The following is a 19,313-nucleotide window of genomic DNA, read 5'->3' as shown; positions in this document are numbered from 1 at the left end:
CCGGATCCAGATATTGGGCCGGACCCGGTGACCCGTTTTCTCTGTCGTCTTCCCCGTCGACTCCACTGAATCAAATCCCCAGAAATTTCCATCTAACTGTCTCTTTCTCTCTCCCTCTCTCTCTCACCGTCCGCCTGAAGAATTGCAGATCGGAGTTGCTTTGGAGTTACTCCAGCTCCGATCAAGGCCGGCTCTCTTCGCCGCTCACTATCTGTCTCCGCGGCTTCACGGCATCAGTTGAGGGTGAACCTCGTGCATCGAATCAACTCCGATCAACCAGTACAGCGGCAGCTCAATCGAAGCTGGAGCAGCTAAAGACAATCGGGCGGGAGCTCGCCATGGGCTCTCAGGGCGGGTTCGGCCAATCCAAGGAGTTCCTCGACCTCGTCAAGTCCATCGGGGAGGCCCGATCCAAGTCCGAGGAGGACCGCATCATCCTCCGCGAGATCGAAACCCTCAAGCGCCGCATTGTGGAGCCTGACATCCCCAAGCGTAAGATGAAGGAGTACATAATCCGCCTCGTCTACGTGGAGATGCTCGGCCACGACGCCTCCTTTGGCTACATCCACGCCGTTAAGATGACTCACGATGACAACCTCCTCCTCAAGCGGACCGGTTACTTGGCAGTGACTCTGTTCCTGAACGAGGACCACGATCTGATCATCCTTATCGTGAACACGATTCAGAAGGATCTCAAGTCGGATAATTACTTGGTGGTGTGCGCGGCTCTGAATGCGGTGTGCAGGCTGATCAATGAGGAGACCATTCCCGCGGTGCTGCCTCAGGTGGTGGAGCTCCTCGGACATCAGAAAGAGGCCGTGAGGAAGAAGGCTATAATGGCGCTTCATAGGTTCTATCAGAAGTCCCCCTCCTCTGTTTCGCATCTCATCTCCAACTTCCGGAAGGTTCTCTAAGTATTCAACTCAGATTTGGCTCTCTCTATTGCTGAAAGACAGTATTTTTCTTCTGGGTTGGACGCATGCATGGCATTGTATGGAAGCTAGGATATACTGAGCATAGGAATCGGATTGCCAGTTCCTATTGCAGCCAGTCCAAATAAACATCAACTCTTTAAATAATTGGCCCAATTGATTCGTGTCTTGGCTGAACTTAAGAATAATGAGCTGCTTGGGGAATCACATTTTGATCCCTTATAGTAGTGCAGTTAGATATTCCATCTGATTCCTATTCAACTTTCTGATACTAGTCACAGAACAAATGGTATCTCAAAACTTCATATACCTCCAAGCTAAAACCAAGTTGCCCGGCAACTCCGCTTGAATCTGAAAATGCGTGAATTGGAAAAATAAATTTTTGTATTTGTTCAGCAAAATATCAAAGCATCTTATGTGATAAATCAGATCATAGCTTTCTCTAGTTAATGCATGCTCAAAATCATGGGAGAACCCTGGGATTGTTCCAAATATGTGGTAAAGGGTCAGATAGTTTAGGTTATCTAGTTGTGCATGAACTTATTGGAATGATATGCTAGTTATTTTGGTTGTCAAATATATTTACTTTTATTAGAGCTGCACCACATGGGTAATATATTTGGTTGATCACTATAATTGGAACTTAAATGTATATCTATATTTTCTACGCTATCCTCTCAGCCAGCAGAGCTGAATATACCTTCCTGTGATTCGATTTTGCAGAAGCTATGTGATAATGATCCCGGGGTCATGGGAGCAACACTCTGTCCTCTTTTCGATCTCATAACTATTGATGTTAAGTCCTTTAAGGACTTGGTAGTAAGCTTTGTAAGCATCCTCAAGCAAGTTACTGAGCGTAGGTTGCCAAAGAGTTATGATTACCATCAGATGCCAGCCCCATTCATTCAGGTCTGTGTCCATATCTTTGTTAATCATAAAAATGGTTGCTAACATTGAAATATGAGTCCTATGAAGATTTCTCTTAATCATAAGGGGATCAGTGTGTTAGATCATGTTTTTAGTTCTCTTTCCTTTCATTTTCTGGCCATTTGAACATAGTGTTAGGTCAACTCCAGCACCTCTTGATATATTTCCGATTTTGATTTCATGTATAATTCTATGATTAATTTTCCATTTTCTGAAATTTTCCTTTGTTCCTGGAACTACGACTTCTGTTGCAGATCAAGTTGCTAAAGATTTTGGCATTGCTGGGAAATGGTGACAAGCATGCGAGTGGACAAATGTATACTGTTATTGGTGATTTGATGAGAAAATGCGATGCATCAACCAACATAGGGAATGCTGTATTATATGAGTGTATTTGTTGTGTTTCTTCTATATATCCAAATACTAAGTTATTAGAAGCTGCCGCGGAAATAATTTCGAAATTTTTGAAGGTTAGTCTGTTTCTTGAACTGTTGCTTCATTGTTATTTTCATCTCTAGCACCTTCTTTCAACACACAGTAGTAATTTTGTTGTTTGGGCAGAGCGATAATCATAATCTGAAATACATGGGCATTGATGCACTGGGAAGGCTGATAAAAATAAACCCGGATGTTGCTGAGCAGCATCAGCTTGCTGTCATCGATTGCCTAGAGGTGAGGACATATCTCACTGATGCGAATGTGTTTCACTCGAAGTACTTTTGGGATAATTTTTTATTAACTGTGCTACTTGTTGAATTGTTCAGTTATTGATCAGCCAGAAACATGTAGGAATAAATATATTTAACTTTTAGTTAGTTACAGGCGCCTTTTTTTGTTTTATTGGAAGGTTAATAGCAATGCATAGTGGTAGATAGGAAGTTCACTTAATGCATCTGCAAATCTCATGAGTGCTTGTCTATCAGCTGGTGCTTGCAATTGTGCACCTGTAGGTGATGTAAACGGGTTTGTGCATAATTCATTTAAATGACAGAAGATGACAACGTCCACTCAGTGTGGTTTTTGCTAAGCCTGTGTTTGCGGATTAAGACTTGTTGGCCATGTGAAAATTTTTCTTTTGGTCTTTTATCATCAGTTGAACTTCTCTCCAAATGTAAATAGACGGATTCTTTGCTTGAAATAAGTGATTTGTATTGCCAAAAATTTAGAGATGCAAGAACAAAATCTCATCTTGACACGAGTTGAAATGTCTACATTAGCTTATAGATGTGTAGAATCGTGGAACATCTTTTTGTTTGCAGATGTGGATGTTCTCAGATAGGCACATGGGGTTATTATCTCTGTGCATTGAATTTTTCATGCATTAACTTTTTTGGCAATGCTATCGCTCTTACCTTTACTTCAATTTTGACATGTGTCATGCAGGACCCAGATGATACTCTCAAGCGGAAGACCTTTGAATTGCTTCATAAAATGACAAAGTCCTCTAATGTGGAGGTGATTGTGAACCGAATGATTGATTACATGATAAGCGTCAACGATTTTCACTACAAAACCGAAATAGCATCTCGATGTGTTGAACTTGCTGAGCAATATGCTCCTAGCAACCATTGGTTTATCCTGGTAATGTGGCATTCCTCTCTGCCTTTATATAACGTACATCTCCATGTGTATATAATTGGTTTTATCGAAATTTTCTGTTTACTAAGTCCTGAATTTTTCCATTTCAAATATTTACATCTATGCAGACCATGAATAAAGTCTTTGAGCATGCTGGAGACCTTGTGGATATTAAGGTTGCACATAATTTGATGAGGTTAATAGCTGAGGGCTTTGGCGAGGATGATGACGCAGCAGATAGTCAGCTGAGATCTTCTGCTGTATGTTTTGTGAATCCTCATTTTCTTTTCTGCTCAACAGTGACCATAAATTCCAAATATTCTAGTAAAATTACAGCAAGAAAATTCATTTTTATGTTGCGTTTTCTGAACCTCGATGGCGGGGCAGTGTCATATGATATTTGACCTAAGTTTTATTTACAATAATTATTCTCTTTCAAAAGGATTAGAAAGGGAAAGTACAGGTAAAAAGACAGGTTAGGAAACTCATTCAGCTATTTCTCTACAAAATCCATGAAACGAGCTAAGCCTAATGTATCATGAGTTCATTGGAGGAGCAACTTGTACTTGCACGATGCACCTTTTGATCTGCCATCAATTGTCAACACGGTAGAGGTGCAAAATATTTATAATTTAGCGCGTGCCTAATACAAATATGTTTTCAAGCACCTTATGCAATATAAACTCCTAGGATCAATGACATTTTGCAGCAAATAAGATGTATTCATAGATATAGATGTAGATTGAATGTCTCTCTACCAATGTTTGCATCTGTTCTCTCTAATTTCTTCTGTATATGAGGATGATATTAACCTATAATTTTATTTATATTAATTAAAGAGAGTTCATTAGTTGAATTCAATTGTACAGGTCGAGTCCTATCTGCGCATTGTTACAGAACCAAAGCTTCCCTCAGCATTCCTACAAGTAAGAGCTGGCACATTGGGGAAATTTTTTATCCTGCCTTCAGATTTCTGTGTGATGAAAATAACATATTTTATCTTATTCTTGGCCACAGGTAATTTGCTGGGTCCTGGGGGAATATGGGACGGCAGATGGAAATTATTCTGCATCCTACATAACCGGGAAAATTTGTGATGTTGCAGAAGCATACTCAAGTGATGAAACTGTCAAGGTATCCTGATGGTAGCTTCTGTTTTATGAATTCAACGAAAACCCTTCTAGTATTTCCTTGATTTGTTACAACCTTTCCACTAAGCTTTTCATTTAGCTGACTCTGCTTGTTTGGTTTCTTGAAGGCATACGCGATAACCGCCCTCATGAAAATCTATGCATTTGAAATAGCTGCTGGAAGGAAGCTGGATATATTAACTGAGGTGTATTTGACTGTCTTGATTAAGATTCTCCTTGTAGCATTCTGATTTGCTTTTTGATGTATGTCAAAATTTTGATTGTTCTGTTTGTGTAATTGCTTATAGCATCAATTAACTTATTTTGTAGGTGTTAGAAATATTATGCATCAGAAATTTTCCGCTGAGGAAGTTCGTTACAGCATCATGCAAATCTAATTCATGATTAATTATCTTTTAGCGTGACGTCAATGATCTATCACCTATTCTTGAGTTTCTGCTCTCTAATATCAGTTTATTGAATCATCAGTTCTGTGTTCTGTGGCGGGTGTTCTCATTATTCAAATTGGTGGTTGGAACTAGTATTGTCGATCATCCTTTAGCACAAGTATCTGATCTTGACAATTGTGCAGTACTTCATATTTAGCTAGTTTTAGCTTCGTTCATGAATATAATAATTAACTTGTACCTGCTCTTCACGGTTATTATATTGTCTGATATATTACATGGGATTTTTAATCATTTGATTATTATGGCATTTCCAGTTTCAATCCCTGATTGAAGAGCTAGCAGCTTCTCACTCAACAGACTTACAGCAGCGTGCCTATGAGCTCCAAGCTGTGGTTTGCCTGGATGCTCATGCTGTTGAGTGTATTATGCCTTCTGATGCCAGCTGTGAAGACATTGAGGTAGTTTCCAATTTCCAAATGTTAATGTTGGTCTAATTTGATTTTAGTTCATGACAGTGTCATGCTACTCTCATATGAGTGTCTCTATTGTTTTTTTTTTTTTTTTTTTAATCTTTCACTTTCTCTTCCTACTCTCATATGAGTGTTGCATCGTTCCGCCTTCTCTTTATGTTTATATATCACGTTCTATTTATGCTTTTGCTGGCATTTTGTTCTTTAAAACTCAAAAGGTTTTGCTTGGAGTCTAAACCAATCACTTTGCTTTTCAGGCACGTTGACAGTAGTTGTTCCTTTTTCTAGATGTATCGTTCTTTAAATGCTGATGTTTCTGCCATTGGTTTCTGAATTATTGCATATCTGATCATTGAGAACTTTGTTATGTAGAGCAAAGAGAGCCTAGATAGTTTCTTCACGTCCATTTCTTGTAAGCAGTTTACCATCTTATCCTATATATGAATGAAAAAACATATTTAAGATCAAACCTCTCCTGTGTTTACTTAAAGTGGGTTGTCTAGGAACATATCAGACTATTGGCTGCCAGCTTTTCTTTTCTCCTGATCCACTTCAAGGACGGATTCGAATCTTAAGATTTGGGTCGCTTTCAGTTGCTTGTCAAGTTTCTTATAATAGAAATCTTGCATATTAAAGGTGCCACTGTAGCAACATTTGTGCATGTTTTCAGGAAGTTATGCTTCTTCTTTCTCCCTCGCTAGTCTTTCCTTTTACATTCTGATGAACTTTATCATGCACAAGAATCATGACCGGGATACTTGTGTCTGCAGATTGATATAACCCTCCCATTCCTCAACAGTTATGTCCAGCAATCTCTTCAAAATGGTGCTCAGCCTTATATTCCTGAAGATGCACGCACTGGAGCCCTAAGTGTTAGCAGCTTCAGTAATCAAGAACATCGCGAGACTTCCTCGCATGGTCTCAAGTTTGAGGCTTATGAGATGCCTAAACCTCCAGTTCCATCTCGTCCTCCTCCAGTTTCTATATCGACCGATCTAGTCCCAGTTCCTGAGCCTTCTTATTCTAGGGAGACCCACGTTTCTCCACCGGTCTTGTCAGCCTCAAGTTCAGGTTCTTCAGAGCTCAAGCTACGACTGGATGGGGTCCAGAAGAAGTGGGGGAGGCCCACTTATTCCTCCTCTCCAACATCCTCTTCTGGAGTCTCCCCTTCACCTGCAAATGGGGCTTCAAAGGTGGAGCCGGCAGCTCCCTCAACTTCAAGACCTCGGGAAACCTACAAGGACTCCAAGAAGGCTGAGGTCGATCCTGAGAAACAGAAGCTTGCAGCCTCATTATTTGGGGGTGCATCGAAATCTGAAAAGAGGGCATCTTCTACTAGCCACAAAGCTTCTAAAGGAAGCAGTCATTCTACAGGGACATCCTCAGTTTCAAAGTCTTCAGTTCCCTCTACTTCTGAGGTGAAAAGTCCTCCTCAACCACTTCCTGACTTGCTTGACTTAGGCGAGCCGACAGTTTCAACGATTGTTCCATCAGCAGACCCATTCATGCAACTAGAGGGTCTTCTTGATCATGATGAAAGCGGCTCAACAGGGAGCAATGCAGCATTAGACAGCACTGCTAAAGTCCCTGATATTGTTTCACTGTACTCGGAGCTTCAGGTGAGTGGGCACGACAGTAGTAGCACCATCAGCCCCCTTTCTTCGAATGGGAGTAATAATAAAAATCTCAAGAGAACTGTCTCTGGAGGATCACCACAAGGTATGAAGGGACCGAACCTTAAAGAGGCCTTAGAGAAGGACGCTCTCGTGAGGCAAATGGGAGTGAACCCTACAACTCAGAATCCCAACTTATTCAAAGATTTGTTCGGCTGATTTTGGAGTGATGAGGAGCAGGATCAACTTAGTATTAATAAGAAGCATAGGAAAGTTCGACGGTTTGAACCGGAGGGAAGCTTGCAGTTATCATCCCATTTGCAGACACAGGCACAATTTGGCAAGCATGAAGATATCATGTTCGGTGTTCATGGGCAGCTCTTCTTCTGATAACTTAAATGATGGATTCGGAGCTGTGTAGAAGGTGTTGTATTGCCATGCTGTTACGATTAAGGGTGCTGTATAATTTTCAATTCTTTTGTTCTCAAGTCGGATTATATAAGTTGAGGTCATGTTCATTGTTCCGGCCCTTGTATATCCGGACACCCATTTTGCTTTTAATTTTTGCATAGCAAGGATCATGTCAGTTAATGCAGTGGGGGTTTTGCTCTATTATTGTCCTGTGCGCTCTAGACTGAATCAAGAACCTTACCATTGGACTGTTTGCCGACCCGTATAAATTCCGACGTAAATTGTGAAGTTGAGACATCTTTCACTTGGACCTGGTGGTGTCGTTTTTCTCCTTTCATGTTTTCGTTTTCCCTTACTCTAGTCGAAACAGTTCCTTTGTTGTTTTTGCCTGCAACCGAAAATCTCAAGTTGATTTTCCGATACACAGTGACTTGGTAAAGAAGATGGCGATGGCTGGTCTTTACGGGATGAATACTTCGACATTATAGAGACCGAGGCGAGTCGAGGCCAATGTTTCCCCACTTCAAGATTGAGTTGCAGGTGGCCTTGCTTTATAGATGATCTTGATACTGGATAGATGACACTAACGTTGGGAGATTGGCTCAAGACCGTGGTGATTTATACGTAACGAACAGCTTTTGTCATTGGATAATGTTACGTAGAGGAGAAAATGGAGAAGAAAAACACTATCAAGTTTCCGATATATGGCCTTGCTTGCGGACTTCATCAATAAAAGTAGAAACCGAACAATATCCGAATCGGGCTAAATCCGATTACACGAGTTTCAATCCTGCCATGTGTGGAGCTCTTCTCCTTCCCTGTTAGTTCTTCCCAAACAGACAAAAAAACAATCAAGGACAGAAGTGGCTCTTCTTCTTCTCTTGTCAATCAAATATTAGCCAATTTTTGTACATGTTATCAGAGACACGCCACGTGGCCCAATCAAGTCATTAGACGTGACGGGAGCATTCCTGTAAATTACAAAAGTCTGGGGATACCGGCATAATGTTAGTAGAACCCTAGAAAAACGGCGTCGTTTCTGGCATAGCGAACAAATTCAAATTCTAAGCCTATAAATAGATAAAATCTAGACGTAACTGTGCGTGGCACTGCATGACTCAAATTCTTTGACTGATTGGCTTGACGTCGTATCTGAATCATAACTGCTTTAGAATTTGGGCACTCACAACAACGTCTCTATGGGCAGTTATAGATCCAGAAGATAAAATTTATCCAAAGTGGACTAAGTCAAAGTTGTGGATAATTATCACGTAAAGATAATATGACGGTTAAAAGCAGTTGGATAATAAGGAGTCCACGTTTTGAAGATCAAACAGGAGATTTTGCCTGCAGGGTTTAATACACAACTCATTCAACAGACAGAATCTTTGCAGATCTCTAAGCTCAGACGAGTTTTTATCCTTGGGAGTATAATTAATTTAAATATCCCAAGCTTGTAGCGGCGGGGTGATCCGCTCATCGATTCAAGTTCACAAATCTGTGGCGACAAGATTACATCCTTAACAACACGGTCACGACTCCATAAGCTTATTGACAGAAGGTCTCACCCTCATCGCACGGTCATTCGCTCAGAACGTGTCAAAGTGATTACATTCCTTTTACTTTGTTTACAGGTGACCTCATACCTGAATTCAAAGCTTAAACTACCTGCCTCGATGAAAAGCAGATTAGGTCATTCTCTGTGATTTTGGTTTGAATTGTTTATCTTTATCTCGATTGCAATTCCATCATTTTATATATCTTCTTCATTTAATGAAGAATTCACTTAAATTTGAAATGAAAAGAGGTTTTCAGTTTTCTCTTTAGAAATCGCCTTTCTCTCTCACCAAAATCCGATAACAGTACACTAATATGAACTCTCTCTCTCTCTCTGTGCTGAGTTATGAACTCTCTCTCTCTCTCTCTCTCTCTCTCTCTCTATCCCCTCTTCTCTGCTCACTTCCTTAATCTCTCTTGCCAAAAATGGAGAGAGGAGTTTCGGTTCGATCTCTTGCTCCAAATAGGAACGCGGCACCTGTCCCAGCATAGCTAAGGTTGCAGACCAGGTGATCTGTTCCCCTCCTGGTGCTCTATCATTGATGTTGTGTCCTGAGGGACAATCTAATGGGCAATCCATTCAAGGGAAGAGCAAATGGGCCGTACTGAATCCCATTCTCTGAGCTCATCATAGACCACCTGCATCAGACGGTTAACAGCATCAATTATCAGCACAAGCTTCATCGTAATAGAACCTTTATCGAGTTTAAAGAAGGTCGCTAGATCAACTTTTCATTTGTATGAATTCACTTTAGGAAAGAAAGTTGATAGGATGACACAGGAGGCCGGTGCTGAGCCATTTAATGAATCTGATTCAACCCTTCATGCTCCTAGGAATGCATAATTCCTTACATGCTAGTGTCAAAACTGTCCAGTCCGATTTAATCCAAAGATCTATGTCACAGTCGGGACCAATTCCTCTGCGTTATGGTCATCATTGAAAGTTCATACTACACTGCATGATGTGGTGAAAAGAACCAACTCCCGTTAAAGAGATGATGCATACAACATATGCTTTGAACGTTGTCGCAGTCTAAAGTTCGTGGTGCAAACAGCTTGCCTGTATCGAGATGTAAAACCATATAAAAATGACGTCACTGTTAGATTATCATACATATGAGATTCAGGATGTACTATACTAATCTTCTTCTTCAAAAAGTAGGGTGCAGTCTCAGAAGGCAGATTTAGATTGCACCGTACAACACTGACACTACCGACACTCTGAGAATGAGACTTTTGTATAGTTCCGGGGAAGGCTTCTCGAGCCCCCCCCCCGGAGCGTCCGATTACCATCTATGTTTAGCAATGGGGCCGACCCACCTCGGTTGGACGGTTCCGGAGTGGGTGGGGGCCCCGAAACCATAGAATTTCAGTCTTATGATCGGAGTACGAAAACTATCACGTGTCCGAGCTATCGTTAATCAGAGGACAGAGGCCGAGGGACCACTGACTGACCTGTACTTTGTGGTGAGATGGTGGAGAAGAACCAAAATCTCCAGCTTTGCTAACTCACTCCCCGGACACGAGTGGGCCCCACTGCCAAATGGCAGGAAAGTGTTAGGCTTTGGTGCCACCTGTCCCAATATTTGCACAGACACAGATACGCAAAATTAATCATCTTCATCAGAAACAGAGAAGTGCTGAACTCGGTGATTAAGGGGTTTCAAGTTTGATATTATTCGTATTTTTTTATTAGATATGTAAGAATTTTATTTCCCTAGTAACCAAAGAAACAAAAAATCAACCTTCATTTGTTTTTTTAAATTATAATAATTATTATTTTTTACTGTGTCCACTGCCTAGAATATTTACCGCCGGAGCAAATCTTACCTCGAATCTTGATGGGTCAAACTTGTGTGGCTCTGGGAAATTTTCAGGGCTGTGGTGAATGTTCCTGAACAGCGGTAAAACCTTCCACCCCTTCGGTATCAGATATCCTGCATTTAAAACAGACAAAAACCGAGAAACCAGATCAGTACAGCGACACTTGTCACCGTCCCGAAATCAAGAATTTTTCATATCCAATATTGCTCTATGTTTCGGGTTCCTTATTTCGTACTAGACTCATGAGTTTTTGTTTCACTCGTGACAGTAAGAAGTCGACAATAAGAGTAAAATGGCCAAGAATTTATTTTTCTTCCTTTTCCAATTGTCTCCAGAGGACAAAACGGGTTTTAATGCAGTGACAATGCCTTTCGATCTGCACCCGAGATATTTTTGGTCCGACTCCCGTCGCCAAGGCTTTTCTTGTCTTTTTCATCTCCACTTTGGTCCATGACTCCATCCATATCCAAGGGACTGTCGGACACCATCTGACTCTGAGGAGACTGAATGAATCAAGCTATGGTACATACTGACCTTGGTGTTCCACATCTTCGACGGCCTCTCTGAAAGTGAAGGACAGGATCGAGGCAACCCTCAGCGTCTCTTGGATCACGCGAGAGGTGAGCGGCATCTGCCTCGTATCCGTCCAGTCCAGCCGTCTCTTCGCCTCTTTGCCCTTCTTCCTTATTATGGCCTCCTGCTCCTCCTGCAGCAAGGCATCACCATCAGGCAACCCGCGAAAATTTCAATTATTATGTACATGGCCCCTTGCCCTTAAATATTCCGAGATGGGACTCGTCGTGCACTTTGTGAAAATGATTACGAATATTCCGAACATTACTGTTAGATCGTGCAATAATTATTCTCCCCGTCAGATGTGACCGAGCGGTTCTCAACGTAAGGAGCAGTGGCAGAGGTATATCTTACGGTAACAGCTTGCAAGTCGCTCGGGTACTCGGACAGGAACTTGAGGCACCAAGTGAGGACGCTGGCGGAGGTGTCCCGCGCTGCGAAGATGACGCCTATGACGTTGTCCGCAATCTGCTCATCGCTCAGTCCTTCTCTCAGGTCCATGAATGACCCCAACAGATCGCTGCTGCTGCTACTGCTACTGCTACTGCTATTCCTCCTCCTCCTCCTCCTCCTCGATATTATCTTCGACAGGATTCCGGCAAGCTCTCTCCTCGCCTTCATGGACTTGTGGAAGAGTGTTCCGGGCATATTGATAGGCATCGAGTTGTAGCCCTCCTCGAGGACGTAGTAGCACCTCTTCAGGTCCTCCCTGTACAGCACCTCGTCCTTTCCGAATATCGACAGCAGAGCCACGTTGAATGAGTACTGCCGAATTACAACGAAACTGATGTGAACCTCCAAATGAAATCTTAGAATAGAGCAGCTGCCCCGTAATGGAAAAGAAGCTAAAACTCACCGTCTTCATTTCTTGGTAGGTGTTGATGACCCGGCCTTCCATCGACCCGAGGCAATCCAGGGCGATGGACTCGATATCAGAGACTCGGTTCCAGATGGCGTCGGGCGTGAACGCTCTGAGGACGAGTTTCCTAAGCCTGTAGTGGTACTCCCCTTGGTGGAAGAAGATGGCCTGTTTGCCCAGCATCCTCTCCTTGCTTGCCGGAAAAGTCGGCTTGAAGAGATTGGACTTCGTCACAAGGACGAACTTGGCGCTCTCCGAGCTCGAAATCATCACACAAGGGCAGCCCAAGATATGGGTCTTGAAGATCGATCCGTACCTAATCCCACGAGAATACTCTTAAATAAGAACAAAGAACAAGACAACATGGTTTTACGACGTTTATCATCGAAATGGGCGAAATTCGGGGAGGCTAAGGTAAGAGAAGGACAAGGACCTCTTCTGCTTGGAAGCAAAGAAGACATTTGGGTTCTGAGAGTAGAGTTGGAATGTCTCGCCTATGTAGGGCCAACCCAGAGAGCCTGGAGGCAGAGGCAGCCTTTTCCTTTCTGCTACGGAGCTTGGGAGGACGAACTTGATCACGAGGTTGATGAGAAAGGCCAAGAAGATGCAAAAGCAAGCAATGGAGCTGAGCTCCATCATGCTCATGATTGATTTCATTTGGGACATTCTGTGTGTGTGTGTGTGTGTGTGTGTGTTTGTGTGAGTGAGTGAGTGAGAGAGAGCTTGGGATCTGAGGTTAGCAGTGTGGAACAAAATCCATCTTTGAAAGGAAATGATTTCATAAAGGGGTATTTATAGGGGGAGCTACCCACGAGTGAGTGGAAGAGAATATGATTGAGGCTTTGTTATGGGGCGGGGCTCCTCATGGAAAAAATGGTACTGAAACTATAGTATACAGAACTAAAATACTTGGGTTTCATTAGACTTTCAAATACTATATATAACAAAAAAAAAGTACGAAAAACAAATGTGATGACAGTTGTTGTCTCCTGTCGGAAAAATAGAAAAGAATTCTGATTATATAAGATGGTTGAGTCCTTTATTCTATCAGCTCAAACTTTTCGAATCCATATGAGTTCAATAAATTATATTTTATATGTTATCAAAGAGAATTTTAGGCTAATACGAGGTCACACCACGCGCATATCTCCTTTAAAATCTATGTCGTTATCAATTATCCTTTTTGCTTGAATATAGAAGAGGATGCCCATTTCGTGGTTATTAGTCCGAGCACAGAAGTGAGCTCGACTCTAACAATGCGTTTGTTTTCGGAGTTAAAGTCACGAATTTGTGATTGTGATTGTGATTGTAGAAGAAGACAAAAATATATGGGGCCCACCAATTTGACTTTTGAAATATAAAATGAATGGAAGGTAGAGATAATTAATTGTAATGAGATTGTATTTTAATAATATATGGGGCCCACCAATTTGACTTTTGAAATGTGTGTTTTGTTGTGTAGTGTTTTGAGTTAAAGTTAAAGTTAAAATCTTAAATCACGACTTTGAAGCATATTTGACCGGGGCTTAAGATATGCAATTTTTTTACTAATGGTTTGGGGTGTTGTTGCTGACAAAAAGTGTTTGATTTTAGAATAAGTTAATGTTTGAGAGTCACCAATTTAAAATTGTTGAAACTACAAACAATGCTTGAAATAGAGAATAATCAGAAATAACTCTTGTAAGCATAAATAACTCATAGAAGTAGCTATTAATTTGTTGGAGAAAATTACTTTTTTTTTGTCATAAGGAACGATATGAGCCTATTATAAGGGGAAAAAAAAAAAGCAAAACAAAGGAACACATAAGTATCAAACATGATTATTAAATTTAGGTACTGTTAGTTCCAATTTGATGCCTTGTGTCACAACATTAAAACTCTTTTATCGGTATGTATCATAGTATTCAAAAGTCCATTGAATCCCGACTAATTTAGTTCAAGTTGGGTCGGACTACTAAGGGGTAATCCCGGCATGTGTTAACAACACTAAGACTCTTTCTCGAAGAAAATCACGTCTAACACCACTAAATCAACCAAACCATGGAATTTTTTTTTAATTACAACCATGGAAATTATTTATCAATCACTATTTCTACTTAAAAACTAGTAAAGAACAGTAATTATTCAACCCCTTGCACACTCTCAAATTCCAATCACCAAAAGAACGCTAAATCAGCTTGAGAAGATTGTATTTGCAATGCACTCCCAATTTCCAAAAGAACTTTAAATCAACTTGAGAAGATTGCATTTGCAATACGAATTTGGAGTTTTTACGGCTTTTACGAATCCTTTAAACAAACATTGAAAAGTAGTGAAATGAAAATGTTGAGAGTCGCCAACAAAGTATTGATTGAGCATTAAACAATTTCAATTCCCGTAAGAAGGACAATATAAGTTCGAGTTTAATTAGTAAGCGCACTTGTTGGAAAGGGAAATAACATTTAATGCTCGATCTCCCAAAATGGCAAGAATAATGTTTCTCATAATTTTAGTTCATCTGGAAAAAAAAATTAATGATTTCAATATGATGTCAACTTATATAGAAGGTACAATTTGAAGTTACTTGCGTGAATAAGAATACGGTTTTTATAGGGATCATCTACTAATCACATTGAAAAGATAGTCAATCTGAAATCAAGTCATTATTTGAAAATCCTACCATTGGAAGGTCACAAGAGCGTTCCAAGCTAGCACTCGTAAAGGGGAAGTCTTGGAAATTCGACCACGAAGCAGTACTAGTTTTCAAGGTTTACCCGTGAAACTGCACATATCTTAAGGATGATTCGTGTATTTCAACTAAAACATTTTTAATAGAAGCAAATGTTAAAAAATAAATGAAGAAGAATACTATGAGAGGGGGCTCAGGTAGAAGTGGGTCCCAAGTTTTTCAGGTTGACAGCATGATGGAATCTTTGCTTCCGGCTAAAGAATGAAATCCTCGTCTTATGCCAATTCAAAAAGAAATTGTATGTCCATGTAATTTGGTATAAGCAGGGAGCCAACGTGTCAAGGGCAATGCAAGAAGAGCGTGTGGGTGGGATTGCGTGGATTGGCGTCTCTCTCTCTCTTCACGAAAGAGGTGAGGTCTCTAATTTGTGCTTATAGCCAACAAAATTTGAAAAAAAAAATAGGCTTAATTAATTTAAAAGTACTACATTTACACTTTTTTCTAAATATAACACAATATTTAAAAAATAACACAGAAAAGCACGACTTTTGTATTTTTTTTCTAAATGTAACACGACCTAAAGGCACGACATCTGTATTTTTCTCTAAATATAGTACGACGTAAATTATTCGGTCAGATTAACAGCTAGCTGGAGTTAATGATGCAATGTAACAAAACATGATTAAACGAGTGGCACCTGGCACCGTTAGCTCCATGTTAACTATTATCATACAATCATGTGAGATCTACTCGTCCAATCATTTTCTGTCACGTAGCACCGTTAGCTCCACGTTAACTGTTATGGTTACAATTTTACTGAATAATTTATATTATGCTAAATACGCAGCTAAACCTAAAAATCATGTTATATTTAGGAAAAAAGTGCAAATGTCGTACCTTTATATACTACTATTCAAAAATCGTGCTACATTTAAGGAAAAATGTAAAGGTCATGTCTTTTTGTGCTATTTTTTTAAAGATTGTGATATATTTAGGAAAAAATGTAAAGGTCTTGTTTTTTTAGATAATTAATAAAAAAAATTAGTTAAGTGTTATTTATTTTTGAAGAGAAAAAGACAACATATGGGTACATCACCAACTTAAACCTATAAGAAGAAGGAAACGCGCTTGCTAACTCTTTGCTTAAGAAGGAAAGAAGGAGGTGAAGTTTTCACGAAACTTGTAGTGCTATCGAGGTGTTGCTGAGTCATCACCGAGTCACTGCCTCGTCGTATTTCTAAATCGCCGATTGATTTTAAGAACTCGAGCGAATTGTATCTAATTAATTGCAGTTCATAACGCGTAACGCTACAATCGTTGTGAATAAGGCTCCTGATGTCATGCTGATCCCCTATAAGGGAAGAAGATCACGAAGACAAATCATCTTCAGAAGGCAAATTATCTTCGGACTATTCTATTCAATGCATGGTCAGTAACTGATTAAGCTGACAATTATTCAATTTGAATGAGCCAATGGTCAGGAACTGATTATTTATTAAGAAAGGCATAATGTGATGCACCTTTCTTGGCTATATTTATTCAGTCATATATGCCGCACCCACCAACCTAATTGCGGATGGAGAAGATCTATATACGAAGTGATTCAGCACAGCCAGTCTAATAATCGTGTGCCTCGATGATGAAGGTCCTTGGTCGAATCTCTGTCACTGCGATGCACCGTTTTCATTCACACTCACAGCTACACCAAAGTTTGTATATAATCTTTTTCAATTTCTCCACGATAAAAATCAAACCAAAGAACAGAAGTTTGGCAACCTTTCTCCCTCTCGCTTAATTGAAGGGCACGCGAAAGCCTACCGAGACAAGAGCCCTCTCACTAGGAGTTACGTATCCAGTAGCTCTACTACAATTTTATCACCATATTATGACAAATTTTAATCACCCGCATGGCAGACCATTGGAATTGCAACTGGTCAGGTAAAAGAAGAGAATAGGTAAAAGAAGAAAATATGCACCAAATAATCGTTTTCCATTACTTCGTCATAAGTTACATATAACATAGTTGGAATGGCTACAATAATATACTGCCTCATTTGCAGCAGTCGCAAACAGCTATTCCAACATTCCACAAACATCTACCAACAGCAAAAACCTAAACAGTTATTCCAAGAGACAAACTTAACAATAGCTTCTAAACTACCAAAGCACCAACATCACAATGCAGCAACCTATTTTACCCATTCAAGCCTAACCAAACAGCACTCATCCTCAGAATGCCACAGCCTTCAACGACAATGGCCAGCAATATCGCCAACATCACCACCAGCATTGCCAAAATCCAACATACACAAGTAAGTTTCTTCACCTTTCTCTCGTAATACACGGTCCTCCTCCTCAGTTGATTAACCACTCTCTGTTCCTGGGATAAATTTGGAGTGCTCATCAATTGATCTTCCCACTCAAAGTAGCCACAACACATTGCCTCGTTCTTCCAAAATGGGCATCTAAAAAATGGCATTTCAGGGTTTGCATTGGTGTTAGAAATCATCCTCACAGCTTTTCGCCCACAATTGCAGAAGAATCCTGGTGCTCCGGTAATGCTCGAGTTGCTCCATTCATATGTACCTCTTGAATTCCTCCAAGGAGAGTCGGATCGAGACTGGTTGCTCATTCTCAGCTCCAACGTCGTCTTCAACGATAGAAAAGGGGTTGGATTTTGGGAATTAGGGTTCGAAATCAGAGAAATTTAGGAATTACGGTTCGGAATCAGAAGCTCTCAATCTCAGCTCCAACGTCGTCTTCAACGAGCCTTTCAACAACAAAAAAGGGGTTGGATTTTGGGAATTAGGGTTCGGAATCAGAAGAATATGGGAATTAGGGGAATTACGGTTCAGAATCAGATATTTTGGGATTTAGGGTTCGGAATCAGAAGCTCGATTTGGGAAATTAGGGTTGTCCGTTCGATTTTAGGGGTTTTGCTCGAGAAGGGGCAATCAAAACGGTGGCGTTTTCAAGCGTTGTACGGTTAGAGGCAATTACGGTGCCGTTTCATGCATGGCTCATGCCTCCGGAGTAAAAAACAATTTCATTGACGGCGTCAGGTCCAGCTAGGCATCCACGTGAGCATTTCGTTAAGTTGGTTGACGTCGAGGACCATATTGATAAGCAGAATGAAAACGGTTGGGTTAAAATGGTGACAAAATTAGTAGAGGGACTAAATTGATGGCACTGTACAAGTAGAGGGATGAAAGTGATAGTTTTCTCTTATATTAACTATACTGCAATACATGCAAATGTACTTGTGTACTTCAACGTCTATGTATAGCAGTCAATATTCGACGTACGCCCTATGGATCGATGACTCGGATGATGACTACTTGCAAGTTGCTACTGGAAAAAATTGCAAATGATGCGATGATTTTATGACGAGTATCGCATCACCCTACAGATATATATATATAGACGAGGTTCTACGCATCGTATCATTCGGAAAATTCCATATTTGAATTTGAACGTGCAAAAGCATTCATGCAAATACGGCCACGTGTGATTGAGATTTGAATTGAAAGAACGCATGCATGCACGTACGTCAAACGCAAAGGACTTAATTATTGTTAGACTAACCGACGTATATATGCGGGAGAGAGAGTTATAAAAAGGCAAAAAGAAAAAAAGACGTAGGAGTTGATTTTCCATTTGGGTGTCCATAAACAACCAAAAAAAAAAAACCACAAACGCAGGAATTGACAGAAAAATTCCATCGAAGGAGGATTCCAGGAAACATTCGATGTCCAGTGACAAAAAGTTGGGTTCAGATCAAGAGTGCATTGAATTGAAGATGCATATTTTATTATGTTACGTCAACTGGCACGAACTCGGAGTAAGTTTTCTTTATAGATCATGTAAATGCAAACCATGCACCAGTTAACTTTTCTTAAGAGAAGTATTTAAATTGTGCATCACTAGGATCGATGAGATTACGGGATTGGAAGGAATTGCATGAGAGACCGACAAGATACTCCTAGCTAGCTAGCGGCTGCTCGAGTCGATGAAATTACACTTACCACAGGATCGGAAACTGGCACCACACATATATATGGATTTTGTAAGAAATTCATATTTGTAATTGTGTAAAGTCCAGAGCAGGATGCAAAATGGCCATACACATGGCCTCGTATTTTGCTAAAATAATTATAATAAGAAGAACCAAAAAAAAAAAAGTAAAAAAGTTTGCTCTCCTTTTGGGGTGGTAAGCAGCATAAACTTTTCCTTCTTTTTTTTTTTAAAAAAAAATTCAGCATCATTTTTTTTTTTGGGTTCAATTGATGAGCATCTTTGAACAGGGGGCTTTAGGTGGAGACAGATGTCGATAAATGCATAGAATCATATATTTTTCCAAA

At 40.4% G+C, this 19,313-nt stretch overlaps 2 protein-coding genes across 4 annotated transcripts; one reads left to right on the top strand and one right to left on the bottom strand.

Annotated features, from left to right (window-relative positions):
• Nucleotides 1–73: 73 nt before the first annotated feature.
• Nucleotides 74–7,759, top strand: LOC116214397 (AP-4 complex subunit epsilon). The gene is made up of 11 exons (XM_031549809.1): nucleotides 74–905; nucleotides 1,656–1,841; nucleotides 2,114–2,329; nucleotides 2,421–2,531; nucleotides 3,243–3,440; nucleotides 3,566–3,697; nucleotides 4,307–4,363; nucleotides 4,455–4,571; nucleotides 4,696–4,773; nucleotides 5,292–5,435; nucleotides 6,218–7,759. Exons 1-11 carry the CDS (start codon nucleotides 339–341, stop codon nucleotides 7,277–7,279), a joined length of 2,868 nt encoding a protein of 955 aa, XP_031405669.1. The 5' UTR covers nucleotides 74–338; the 3' UTR covers nucleotides 7,280–7,759.
• Nucleotides 7,760–9,236: 1,477 nt separating this feature from the next.
• Nucleotides 9,237–13,090, bottom strand: LOC116214410 (abscisic acid 8'-hydroxylase CYP707A2-like). Of its 3 annotated transcripts, none has more exons than XR_004158272.1 (8): nucleotides 12,718–13,087; nucleotides 12,282–12,600; nucleotides 11,780–12,190; nucleotides 11,387–11,558; nucleotides 10,859–10,965; nucleotides 10,484–10,602; nucleotides 9,881–10,088; nucleotides 9,237–9,667 (listed from the first exon to the last, which is right to left on the bottom strand). XR_004158272.1 is itself a non-coding variant. In XM_031549820.1 (8 exons), exons 1-8 carry the CDS (start codon nucleotides 12,948–12,950, stop codon nucleotides 9,565–9,567), a joined length of 1,518 nt encoding a protein of 505 aa, XP_031405680.1. In that variant the 5' UTR covers nucleotides 12,951–13,090; the 3' UTR covers nucleotides 9,237–9,564. The 3 variants fall into 3 exon arrangements, 2 of the variants coding, with proteins under 2 accessions (XP_031405680.1, XP_031405686.1); XM_031549820.1 differs by having other exon boundaries at nucleotides 10,035–10,088; nucleotides 12,718–13,090; XM_031549826.1 differs by lacking the exon at nucleotides 9,881–10,088 and having other exon boundaries at nucleotides 12,718–13,084.
• Between the last annotated feature and the right edge of the window lie 6,223 nt (nucleotides 13,091–19,313).

The sequence above is a fragment of the Punica granatum genome, chromosome 1, assembly GCF_007655135.1.
Source record: "Punica granatum isolate Tunisia-2019 chromosome 1, ASM765513v2, whole genome shotgun sequence".
In the NCBI taxonomy this organism is placed as follows: domain Eukaryota; kingdom Viridiplantae; phylum Streptophyta; class Magnoliopsida; order Myrtales; family Lythraceae; genus Punica; species Punica granatum.
Note: the sequence above shows the minus strand (reverse complement) of the source record. Positions and strands in the feature narration are given on the sequence as shown.

Excerpts from the sequence above, each read along its gene's own strand:
- LOC116214410 (XM_031549820.1), bottom strand. The coding sequence starts at position 12,950 with ATGTCCCAAATGAAATCAATCATGAGCATGATGGAGCTCAGCTCCATT. Across the intron at positions 12,601-12,717 it reads TTTGCTTCCAAGCAGAAGAG|GTACGGATCGATCTTCAAGA; the intron begins GTCCTTGTCCTT and ends TCGTGGGATTAG. Across the intron at positions 12,191-12,281 it reads CCTACCAAGAAATGAAGACG|TACTCATTCAACGTGGCTCT; the intron begins GTGAGTTTTAGC and ends GTAATTCGGCAG.
- LOC116214397 (XM_031549809.1), top strand. The coding sequence starts at position 339 with ATGGGCTCTCAGGGCGGGTTCGGCCAATCCAAGGAGTTCCTCGACCTC. Across the intron at positions 3,698-4,306 it reads GTCAGCTGAGATCTTCTGCT|GTCGAGTCCTATCTGCGCAT; the intron begins GTATGTTTTGTG and ends TCAATTGTACAG. Across the intron at positions 4,364-4,454 it reads TTCCCTCAGCATTCCTACAA|GTAATTTGCTGGGTCCTGGG; the intron begins GTAAGAGCTGGC and ends TCTTGGCCACAG.